At 37.2% G+C, this 13,104-nt stretch overlaps 2 protein-coding genes across 2 annotated transcripts; one reads left to right on the top strand and one right to left on the bottom strand.

The window, feature by feature from the left end:
* The first annotated feature begins 7,939 nt into the window (after nt 1-7,939).
* On the top strand, nt 7,940-11,218 carry LOC132045687 (protein SINE1). The gene is made up of 3 exons (XM_059436256.1): nt 7,940-8,164; nt 8,798-10,051; nt 10,623-11,218. The coding sequence occupies exons 2-3, from the start codon at nt 8,801-8,803 to the stop codon at nt 11,076-11,078; spliced, it is 1,707 nt and encodes a 568-aa protein (XP_059292239.1). The 5' UTR covers nt 7,940-8,164; nt 8,798-8,800; the 3' UTR covers nt 11,079-11,218.
* Nucleotides 11,219-11,340: 122 nt separating this feature from the next.
* LOC132045689 (protein NDH-DEPENDENT CYCLIC ELECTRON FLOW 5) lies at nt 11,341-13,070 on the bottom strand. The gene is made up of 3 exons (XM_059436257.1): nt 12,436-13,070; nt 11,911-12,357; nt 11,341-11,838 (listed from the first exon to the last, which is right to left on the bottom strand). Exons 1-3 carry the CDS (start codon nt 12,913-12,915, stop codon nt 11,644-11,646), a joined length of 1,122 nt encoding a protein of 373 aa, XP_059292240.1. The 5' UTR covers nt 12,916-13,070; the 3' UTR covers nt 11,341-11,643.
* Nucleotides 13,071-13,104: the final 34 nt, after the last annotated feature.

Consider the following 13,104-nt stretch of genomic DNA (forward strand, 5'->3'; position numbering starts at 1 on the left):
TCCATATTTTCATGATTTCTACTCATTTACATATACTACTACACAAACAAACCTTCATAACATGCTTAGAAAGAATGAATTCTTACCTTCCTCTCGGCTTCTTCATTCCACTAACTTGTCCAAACGACAAAACCCATGGTTTATCTTCCGAAATAATTGCACCAAGTTGTAAAGGGACCATGAATTGGTAGGAATTCAACAAGGAAATAATTTTTGGAATCAAAATTTGAAGGGTTGGTTTTCCTTAGCCATGGCCGAATGGCCTTAAGGCTTGCTCTCCAATTTTTTCTTGTTTTCTCCCTCTTGGCTTGTCTTGAATTTTCTAGAAAATTAATGAACCTTTGGTCCCTTATATAATTAAGTTGTCACATGACCTTGCACATGGCTTGGATTTAATTAATTCCAAGCCATGGCCGGCCACCCACCTTGGGTTGGGCTTGGCTCCAAATTTTTTTTTCATTTTCCAAGTCCAAAACCTTAGCCCACATTTTGGTAATTCATGAAACCACTTTTCGAATTTCCAATTTTGCCCTTAGCCTTTTCCAATATTTCCACGTCTAACTTTTCCATAACCAACTTATGAACCAAACAAGATCAATGCATTTCATTGTCCTTAACTTGTCTCGAAAATTCCGAAATTCCCAAAGGTGAAAAATACGGGTGCTTATAACAAAGGTGAACAATGCAAAGGAATGTGCACGAATACGTGTCCCGGCTCGGGACTCGTTGAAAACATATGAGCTTGGCACGAGGAGAGTAGTGAGAAACCATATGCACATAAATCATTTTCAAAGACTCAATGAAGTAATCTAAACGAATCGTCATTTGAAAATCAGGACAAAAGTTACCTCAAATATCTTTCGGACGCCACTCGGAAACATATCAAACATCATGAGCATATCAAAGGACCGTAGGGATCATAGTCATATGTCAAATCAATCCGAGCCCGCCTATGAAAGTTACGGGCATTATACGTTATAGAGTCATTTGCGAACATATCGAAGCGATCCGGTTCCGTCTATGAAAGTTAGGGACATTTTTCAACATAAAATCCTTTTGGAGCAAAACTCTTTATACAACATTTGAAATCCGATCATACAAAAGACATAAAGACCATAGTTCGACTATATTAAGAATGCGAATATCAAGAAGTGAATAAGAGTCGTAGACATGCCTGGATCGTAAGAATAGAGTTTCCCCGAGGCTCGTATCTTAGCTTACATACAACTAAGACATGCCAAAAGAAAGAAAGATTAAGCTTTACATACCTCGTCCACTTCCTAAGCTAATCTGAACTTAAGTCTCGGGCTTCTAACAATCTACAACAACGTCATTAGACGCCAAACATTAGCTATAGTCACTTAGAAATCCAATTCCAAGCTAGCACTTTATCTACAGAAATTTGGGCAGCATTTCCCCTATAAACTCAACATCCCCGAGAATTCAACTCGGCCAAATCTTCAACAACAATATTAACAACCATATTAACAATATCAATAATCAATTTCAAACGCATTCTAACATTAATAACTCCTTTCTACATAATTCGACGACATTCAATTACATTCAATCCAACTACATACTTTCAAGCTAACATTAACGCTCACAAGTTCAAGTACTAATCCGAGATCATTCAATCAAGATTCAAGAACATTTTAAACAATCCGTACAATATTCGAAACAACCCGAACAATACACTACTTCACCCGAAACCTCTCATTTCCAATAGGAACAACAACAACACATTTCCATTTTCCAAATTCATCAACTATACCAATAATCCACATGTTAACAACATTATTCCCATAATTTCAAGAAACTATATTAAGATCACATTAGGTTCCAAAACAGCCCACATGATTTCAACTTTCATTTGGATCATTAAATCTTCATTTTTCATCATAAAATCGACAACAACATCAACCAAAACACTAAATAAAATTTGTTCATCATGCCTACACCAAAACAACATGTACACGGCTACAACTTCCACACCACAATTTCATGAATTTCATTCATTTCCACACTCCACAACATACACAAACCATGCATAACATATGAAAAGGAAGATTAAATCTCACCTTTACCTCTTAGCTTTCCACTTGGCTAGGGTTGGTGAATTGCAAAGATGAATGGATTGCTTGCTCCAATAACCACTCCACGTTATAGAGGACCTTCCAATTAGTTGAAAAGCTAGGAGAAATTATTTTCTTTTGGCCAACACACAAGAACCTCAATCTCGGCCAGCCATGGCCGAGACTCTCTTCCTCTCTTTCTCTTGAATTTTCTAGAGTTTGTGAATGATGAATTGTGCCTTGTGTTGTCATCACTTATGCATATATATATATACATAGCCCCCCACAAATTCAAGATGGACACATGGCCCCCTCATGGCTTAAAACAATTGGCCAAAATATGGGTGGGGCCCACGGCCACTTTTGGCTATTTTATGAAATATTTTTTTTTCCAACTTTTAGCCCCAAGTTTTCATGAAACATTTAACTTTTCATAATTCACTTTTAACCCCAACTTCCTTAATATTCCATACCAATAAAATCATAAGCAACTTGTGCCTTAAAACAATATCGAAGGTTACAAGTCTCTACCTCGTATCCCGAAATAGTCTTGTCCGTAACTTATCATAGTTAACTCGGATTATCCCAATGTACGAAATACGGGATATAACACCAACAATGCCTCACAGGGCCAACATATGTATATATATATCATATCATGTCACAGCCACACAGAGCCCCCAATATCAACAACAGTACGAAAGTGATGAACATACCTCGTATGCCCAACTCAAACTGCACCTGTTACACTTTCTTGTTTACTTTCCCTTTTAATCTTCAACTTGTATTTCAATCTTACTTCAATACCTTACCCGACATATATCCTTCATACCTTTGCTTACGCGTGCTTTGTAACTTCCAATATCGCTAGTCACTTTCTTCCGTCGATGCCATTCTTATCCGCCTGAAATCAAGGTTAGTATAAGGAATCTCATTCCCATGACTTGGCTCCTATGGCACGATCTCGGATGCTAAAAAGAAGAGTAACCACCCTAGATGCCCGTAGCCTCCTTGTTTATAAATGTGTGCGCTTCACACCATAAAACGGACTCTCATCGACACGACTTTGTAGACAACCCTAGGGACGAATCGGCTTTCCGATACCAATTTGTCACACCCCTGACTTTTGATAGGGCATGATGAGCACCCGACCCTTACTTAGGTCGAGCGAACCCATTCGATCCCTCGCGATACCCATAATCTTACCGGACTTTTAAATCGAAATGAACACATAATGTAAGCTCTTTTAAAAACATGCTTTTCGTCCTTCTCAAATCAAGTAAAATCGTAATCATATGAAATCTCGTAACATAATGCATAATGTTACATCTGCCACTTAGCCGCTTTTTTACAAGACCGACATGTTATATACGTGACTCTGTCGCAAAGTCTCTAACATAACTCAAGATACCATAACATAGATACTCGACCTTCTACAAAGACCTTTCGGGAGGAAATGGAGTTTCGCCAATCCCGCCGGAACATCTTCTACGAATATCCTCTACTCATCAATATACACACACGTGGCATGAAACGCGACCGAAGAAAGGGTCGGTCATTTAAATATGTACCGAGTATGCAAGCATAAAATACGTAAAACAAAGTCATGCTTAGAAGTAAGAGATGCAGAGAAAGTAGCATAATAACGAGAATACCAAAATGCTTATTCTTGAAATACCAATCATGCATATTAATATCATATCCAACTTGTTATGGGACTTAGTGACACAATCGACAATCATTCGCATACGTGTATACATATAACGTGTCCCGGCCCTGCAGTGAGACTCGGTAAATAAGATCATATCACCATCATGTATACATATATCGTGTCCGCCCCCTCTGTAGCAGGGACTCGGTGAATAACGTGTCCCTGCCCTCTAGTGAGGGACTCGGTGAATAACGTGTCCCGGCCCTTTAATGAGGGACTCAGTGAAGGAGATCCTGTCTCCATCATATGTACATCATACTCGGCCCATCACTAGGCCGGGCGCCATCATCACATCATCATATATATAACGTGTCCCTACTCTAACGAGGGACTCGGTGAACTGATACAGATACCGTGCACGAAAACATGTCCCGGCCGGGACTCGGTGAAAGATGTAACAATCATACGCACGAGCAGAGTAGTAAGTAACCACATACACATAAATCATCCTTTTAAGACTCAATAGATAAGTAGACAAATCAACGCTCGAGTATCCGAATAATAGTCATACTCAGTACTTTTTGAATATCATTACGAACTATATCAAATAACGTTTCGGGATCATAGTCATGTACCAAACCAATCCGAGACGCCTTTATGAAAGTTCTGTGGGCATTATTCATTAGAGAACATTTTACGAACATATCAAGGCAATCAAGGCTTAAGTTCATGAAAGTTACGGACATTATTCAACATAGAATCCTTTAGGAACAAGAATTCTTTATGCAACATTTACTATCCAATTATATAAAGACACAAGGCCATAGCTCGACTATATTAGGAATGCAAGCATCAAGAAGTGAATAAGAATCATAGACATGCTCGAAACTTAAGAATGGAGTTACTCGTTGCTCGTATCTATATAATACTTACATCTAAGACAAAAGAACGAAAGGGTAAACTTTTACATACCGTTCCACCTCTCTATTAGTTACGCTTATTCGTCCAAGCTCGCAAGTCTACATTTAAGAGGATTTACACAATCATTAGACTCATTATTACATGTTTGTCTTAGTCCTTCAAATAAATTCATTTATAGTACGCCGAAATTTCGGAAAGATCTCCCCCGTTTATATGCCTAGCCCGAAATTCCAATTCAATAACCAACAACATCAACAACAATACCAATAGTAATAACATCATTTCCAACACAACATATGCCATAAAACAGACCCACACACTATTTTCCCATTTTCTCAACCAACCAACTTGCGATACGACTAATTAATAACTTTATTTCGTAAGGAAAGTTTCTAAATTAATACCAACAACATCGATAACAACATCTTCAATATCCTACAAAATAAATACATATATTTTATCCAAATTTCTCTTCAAGCCTAAATTCATAATCCGACAACAACAACAAACGAATTTATCACACTTTTCCCTCCGTTCTAATCCGTTAAAACTCTCGAATAAACTTGTTAACGATGAAAAGGAACTTAATCTTACCTCAAGTGTGCAGCCACCACGTCCAACCTCTTCTTCTTGGTTGATTTTAGCTCAAATTGAAGGCAACGCGGTACGACACTTTTCTTCATGGGTTTTAATTCGTGGCTCGGGATTTTGGTCAAAATTAATTTTCTCTCTAGGCTCTCCTCTCTCTTTTCTCCAGAATTTTCTGGGTGTTTTGGTATGAAAAATGAGGAGAAAAGGCTGAAATTTTCATTTAAAAAGGTGTGGGTAATGGGCACGACCCGGTTGGGCTCGTCCGGCCCACCGACCTTCGCCTTAAAATGTTCATATCTCCTTATTCCGATGTCGCCTGTGAACCCACAACATATGGTTGGAAAGATATTTCAATTATGTACAACTTTCATTCTGGAAGTTTTCCCAAATTCCAAACTGATAATACCGTTTTGGCCCCTCGAAGTCAGATCACCCGAAAACGTTTTCTTAAATCGTCCTTTTGGAGGGCTTACACTCATTTTTGGCTTATGGGTCCTTCTTAGGACTTGCTCAACTTCACATGTACCACCCACATATCTCTTCATATGACCTTTATAAAATCCCGACATGTGGGCCCCACCTTAACTTATGGTTACGAGGGCTATCGTCGAAATTGTTATTTCGATTTACTCCATACGATCTCCAATGTCATATGTACACTCTTACACGCATATAATATAATCTTCATCCCTAATTCTTGTATAACTCCTTTCTCCTTGAGCTCGTATCATGGTTAGCTCGGATTATCCCAACTTTACAAAATACGGGGTATAACAATTTACATACTTGGATATGTCAACCCCGATAGAGTGTAGTTGTCTTGAGTTCCTATCGCATTATTTTATTTTATGATAATAAGATTACACCGCTCCTATACCTTCGCGGTACACCGCTTATCAGGTGGGGATGAACATATACATATGGCATGGGCGCACAACTTCAAGCATGAGATGGTTACCCAAACGCGAGAGCTTATGTGACTAACCTATGATGCAATCATATATATATATATATATATATATATATATATATATATATATATATATATGTGATACATGATATGATGACGTTTATGGTAAGTTAGCATGCATTATGGGGATCTTAAGTGACGATGGTGATTCTGAGTTGTTCCTCAATGGATGTCTCCTTGTTTCATTGATATATTATTATTGTTTATGCCTTACATACTGGAAACGACTTTTAAATTTAACTCCTCTCCTTTTGAACGTTGTGTTACTAGACACGTGGAGGGCATTCATGTGGAATTAACAATATTAGTAGCACACCAAATAACAGGTGCAAAATTTGAGATATTAAAGTACATACTTGGGCACGATGGGGTCCCGTCTATCCTTATGATTTTCTCAAGCAAAAAACTTTCTTCTAACGTGTGGGTAAGTTTGTAAAAATATCGATGTCGGTGCACATTTTTGTATATCACAAAAAAAAAAAAATCACATATAACTATGTATAGCTTTGGGTTTATATATATGTTCAGGTTGAGTACGATGATTAGTCTAATGGGTGGTGCTCGGTAGTCATATATCACTAAATAGTTGTCTTTAATTAGTCGGGTCGTGACAGCTAGTTAGAAGAAAAACAGTTTCAATTATTTTTCAATTCAAAATAAAAAATGCCATCTTTATGGGCCAATGGTAGGAGGTACATTACTACTTAATATAAGAGGGAATCTCTTGCTTTTGTTGTCCTCACAAGCTTTCGGGTGGGGCCTCCTTGGTGAAATTCCAAACTTATCCCAAAGCTTACCTTTTTATTTATCTCCTATGCTTATTGATCTTATCTTAAAAGGATAACTTGGTTGTGAAGATTTGTACAACGAGCTATGTAAATGGTACCTTATACTTGGTCTTATTTTCTATATCACCATTAGCTTCTAAATAAACACATGTACTAGACTAAGGAAATTATTTCTTCGTTTGAAAGTGTTTGTCTGGTTTTTACTTTGATCCTAGAGTTTAAGAAAGTAAATAAACTTTTAATTTTGACCATATTGTTAGCTAAACATATGTAAAATGTACCAAAATGCCATTTAATTTTATGGTCTTAAACATACCATGTGGAAAATTAAAATTAAAGAGTTACTAAAAAGGAAAAGATGAATTCTTTTTTAAACGGACTAAAAAGGAAAGTAAGACAAACAAGTACTTCTTCCTATGTCCTTTTCATCAAAAATAAGGGTTGATCCGTTCGTGCGTAAAATGTTCCAATTGCTGATTTTTTTAATTTTCATTATGGAACCTATTTTCTTCATTTTTAAGAAAATTATTTTCCTACAAAAAAATATTTATCAAAATTTTGACCAGTCAATAATCGAAAAGTTGAGAAAACGTTTTCTGAAAATGTTTTCCGCCATACCGAACTCACCCTCTATTTGTTTTAAACCTCTAAAGTTTTGCTTCTTTAGTGAATATCGAATCTTGTGTTCCTTTGTTTTTGATTAGTCTCCTTCCACACTTCTTTCCTCATAAATAATTTGTTCTTTATAAGTTATTCAATTATGTGAGTGAAAAAATTTAATAATTATAAAGACTTACCAACAAAATAATGATACACGTGCCAAGAGATTAAACTAATTATGCAATAGAAAAATGTAATATAAGTTATATTTTTTTAAAAAAAATTTAAATATCTTGAAATAATATTGAAATAAGGAGGAGGACAGGCGGGGGAATTGAGAAGAAAGATTCAAAATAGAAGGGTACCCCCAACCCCTCAAAATAATCAGACAGCGGACCACTAAAAACGCGGAGCAAATTCATACTCCTTACTACACTCTTATTTTAGCAACCATTACAATTCTCTCTCTCTTTAATTACAGAATGTACCTCTATTAGTTAACATCTACCAATTTATCTCTTCATTTGTTGTTGCTGTTGTAAGAATCTCATCTTTGAGTGAAGAGAAGGTATTATTTTTGCAAATCATGGTAACCCCTTTGCGGTTTTGGGTTCTTGATTAATTAAATTGGTTTTTTACTAGCATCTCAAGTCTCCCAAGTTTGTGTTTCCGATCTAACATTTCATCTTGTGTTTTGGGGTATGTTAATATCCGGGTTTCTTGGAAATGTTGGTAACAACTCCTTTTTGTTTCTTCTGCTTACAACTTATCTCTTACTTTAAAAATACTTGTAGGCCACTATTAAAAACTGCAATTGTTCCTTAAGTACTTTAAAATGGTAAGTTTTTTTATTTGATTATATCGACTTCTTTATGCTCATAATATCCCAATATCGACTTCAATTTCTTATTTTTTTTTTCCTTCTTCAAAAGCCAATCTTGATAAGAATTGGATAGACCTGTATGTTAAGATTTAGGTTTCTTGAAAATTTTGTTGTATTAAATTGGGGGACATGTTTTTACTTGTGTTCTGTTTAAGAAATGACTGATTGGGCTATAAATTTTGAAGTTTCAGTCTGTTTAAGATTCGGTGGAATAAGTTGAACGTCAGTATTAATTGAAGATATTATAAGGTGTAAAAGAATGAAAAAGACGTCCATCTTTGGTTTTGCTTCATTGTCTAACATGTTAATTGATTATAGGCAATGGGGAGAAGTGTGAGCCCAATACTTAGAAGAGAGCTGGAGAATTTGGAGAAGGATGCTGAGAGTAGAAAATTTGCAATGAAAGCATTGAAGTCATATGTGAAAGAGCTTGATTCCAAGGCAATCCCTGTCTTTCTTGCTCAGGTTTCTGAAACCAAAGAATCCAACGCATCATCAGGAGAATACACAATTTCACTCTATGAGGTACTTGCCCGTGTACATGGACCTAAAATTGTTCCTCAGATTGATAACATCATGACCACTATTATCAAGACCCTCACATCCAGTGCCGGATCTTTTGCCCTTCACCAAGCTTGTTCAAAAGTTGTTCCAGCCATTGCGAGGTACAGTATGGACCCAATGACACCTAAGGAAAAGAAAAGATACATTATACACTCCCTCTCAAAGCCCCTTTCAGATTGTCTTCTGGGAAGACAGGAGAGTTTATCTTCTGGAGCTGCTCTCTGCCTAAAGGCTCTGGTGGATTCTGATAATTGGCGCGTTGCTTCAAATGAGATGGTTCATGAGGTTTGTCAAAGAGTTGCCGGGGCTTTGGAGAAGCATACACAAACAAATTCTCATATGGCTCTAGTCACTTCTTTAGCCAAGCACAATAGCTTAATTATGGAAGCTTATGCAAGATTGTTGATACAGTCTGGATTACAAATTCTAAATAGAAGCAGTGGAGAAGGACATTCTCAAAAAAGATTGTCTGCCATTCATATGGTCAACTCTTTGATGAAGTATTTGGATCAAAGAAGCATACATTCTGAGCTTAGAATAGTTATCGAGGAGATGGAAAAATGTCAATCTGACAAGATGCTTTATGTTAGAGGGGCTGCATTTGAAGCATTACAGACTGCAAAGAGAATATGCTCTGCCTCTGAGAAGGGTTCAAAATTTGAGAGAGATGTAGATTCAATGACTGGATCCAACTTTGACAGAAATCTACGTGACCAATCACCTTTAACTGCATCACCAGAATCACGCACAATTAATTCTTTTGTTGACTATGAACCATTTATGGACTCCCCTGTCTCAATCAACCAAGGCCCTTTTGATAGGAGGAGTGTGAACCGAAAGCTTTGGAAGAATGGTGGTGTTGATGTATCTCTTAAGGATGGCATCTTCTCCGAATTCACACATGGAAACTCTGAGCACAATGAGGGTCATACTGGAGATAACACTGCCGGATTTGCTGGATTTTTGCCCCGAAATGGTTTTGTCAGAAGTGCTACTCCTAGTCCTCAGGTAAAACATGTTATCGAGTGTTGTTCTTTGCTCAGTTTATGGTGTTGGAAGTTTAATTTGCTTTATTAATTCTAAAGTCAAAAAAACAAATTTTAGTACAAGTTTGTTGGAACAACAGACAGCACACAGGTCTGACGGCTAATATTTCTAACAGGCAAATAAGTTTGTCATAAATAGTAGGGAGTCTTGTGGAGCTAAAAAACTACCTTGTGTATTTATGAAGAACAAAAGGTTCAACTCGGTTATTTGAGTTGCAAAGGGGAATAAAGAAATTAACAAAATAGATGGGTCCCTCTAGTGCATCTGCCACACAACTAATTAAATAGCAATGCCAATCTTAGAAGTAAAAACTTTGATGTCTATCATTGTTGGATGTATATGATTTTACTAGGATATGAACTGAGGAATTCTGAAATTGTTTTAAGTTAAATAACAAATATGATGGGATTCCGAAACATGAAATGGAACATATAAGTAAAATCCTTGACAAATTGAATTTATGTGCCTCTGTTATGGTGTACTATTTTATGGTTTCCCTAACATGGTTGACATGGCTCTTCTTGTGCTTCAGAGGTCACGTTCTCATGTGAATGTCGAAAGTGTGAAGATCTTTGCAACGCCGAGAAAACTTATTCATCTCCTTCAGGATGCCAATGATGTGAAGTCAGACGTTTCTGAGAGGAAAACCAGAAGGTTTAGGAGTCCATCCTCGTGCAGGTGTGAACAAAGTCCAGCAAAGTCTGAAGTAAATGGCCTCTTCCATCGTAGAGATGGGACAATATCTAATGACGGGAAACACTACCATCTAAACTCGGAATCAGTATCTTCTACAGAAGATGCTCAAGCTAATGGAGATTTGCAAGTATCTTCAAATGATGGAACAGAATCTCAACGCGTCATTCCCCAAAAATGCTATGCTTCTGCTCACATATTGGTTTTTGGTATTTTAGTCATAGTTTTGGCAGCATTCATACTTTTGTTGTGGATAGGCAATCAAGACCAAAGCTACAATCTTGTTCCCACCTAAAATAGGTAGTTGGTCTTCTATAGGACCTTCAGTATCTTAAATTTTCTCATTGAGGATTAATCTACTTTGCTACAGAACTGATTATCCTATCACCAGAATTGATAAGTGGATGCTAATTGAAGGCTTGCTTTTTCGAAAAAGATATTGCTATTGCATGCAGTGTCAATAGGCTTGGTTCTTCACATCTGTTTAATTTTCCATTTAAAATAAATTGTCCATTTGCTTTCTATAGATTGTTGAGTAAATTGATGGCACAAGCAGATGAATGAAATTATATTTGTAAGCTTTACTTGAGTTAATGAGGGAAAACATGGGCAACAGGACAAATAGACCTATCTTTTTAACAACCAAATGGTTTTTCATAGGATTTATAGCTAATATCCACAACAGACCTCTCTTTCTAACAATCAAATCTTTGTTCATAGGATTTATAGCTTAATATCCACATCAGAGCTCTCTTTCAAGGTTAAATCAAGTGTATCTGCTTGATTTATGTTGCCATCTCTTGATTTGCAATGAGAACTCTATTCTGTGTCAAAACAAGCTGCTTTGCTGGTTCAGAACTTCACATATTTGGGTTATGCAAGCTTTGTTTACCTCTCCATTCAGTCTGAGATTCTATGATTATTGGTTGAAGCAAAGCGGCTTGCCCAACACATATGTAAGAGTATCTGCCATAACTTTCATGTCTTGAGCCAGGACTCAGCACGTACACTTCGTTGAACCCGTCCCCTCCTACTACCACTGAGTTTCGTCTTCCCTAGTCATGAATAATTATCAACATATTAGCAGCTAGAATTCAGAAATTGCTTAATCCATGAATATAGTTTACCCGATCAATGACTGTGAAGTTCCTAGGTGCGCTTTTATAAATTTTGCTCATTTCATCAGTCAAATGCTTGTAGTTTTCTGTTTCTTCACCCTCCAACTCTTTTTCTGTTTCCTCGTAGTTTTGATTTTTTGTACCCCAGCTTGAGAATATTTCCTCAACCCAGTATTTCTTAGAAGCCTGATTGTTCCTCTTCCCAAAGCCAGGAGGAAGAATGCTGAAGTTAGCTAAAAATGGAGGCTTACTGAAGAAATCTGACCCTTGCAGTCCCACTGCATAGCTGGCTTCTGGTGTGCTTACTGTCAGATGGCTAAGAACTGAACCCATCATCCGGAGGCTCGAAATACCTAAATTAAATACTTTAATCTCTGAAGTTAAAACGTCTTGTTGCAGAGTAACCATATACTTAGCCTCAATCTTTCCATCTGAACCTCTGGAAATCAATTCCACCTGTATGCTTAAACCATTCATAAAATAGTACTGTAAAAGACAGCTAACTAATTAGCTTCTAAAAGAAACAAAAGGCACCTGAATAGATCCTTGAGGATCTCCTTTAACTTGATGAAGAGCCCAAGAACTTGGCGACCATGAAAGACCTTCATCGTTCTCGCAATTGCAGGCTAGTGAAACTCCTCCTTCAATGACTGCTGAACCATCCTGTCCTTGTGAGACAGTGGTATGAAGCAACTCCATTGTGCCTCCATGCCACATTTGAGCTTTGTATGATGTGATCAAACCACTTGGAAGCATCAAGTTAGCTATACTTCCATTCTCCAACGCCATGCGGACAACACAGCTCTCATTAACTCCTGTGAAGGTGACTCCATGTCCACTGAACTCACTTTCCAAGTATTCCGGATATGAGATTGAAGCTACCCCTGGCAATGGAATATTTCTTGTTAAGCTACTGTAGTGGAGATGAGGACGAACTATGGATATGCTTTTCCTCGGGGATCTAGAACCGGAGATCATATTCAGAGAGAGGAGACAAGAGTTAATGGCAGCCATGCCAAACAGAAGAAGGAAGAATGGGGTGAGGTGGTACTGAGTTCTGTTATCCTTGTTCCATGATATGATATTTCTCAAAATTATATTTGGATAAGAAGAGTAACTTTTGGTTGGCTATGGTTGAAAATTTGAAACTGTGGATTATGCTTCCTTTTTTATTTGTCTTTTGGACATGTGTTGATATGATTA

Source organism: Lycium ferocissimum, unplaced genomic scaffold (assembly GCF_029784015.1).
Source record: "Lycium ferocissimum isolate CSIRO_LF1 unplaced genomic scaffold, AGI_CSIRO_Lferr_CH_V1 ctg7651, whole genome shotgun sequence".
Classification (NCBI taxonomy): Eukaryota; Viridiplantae; Streptophyta; class Magnoliopsida; order Solanales; family Solanaceae; genus Lycium; species Lycium ferocissimum.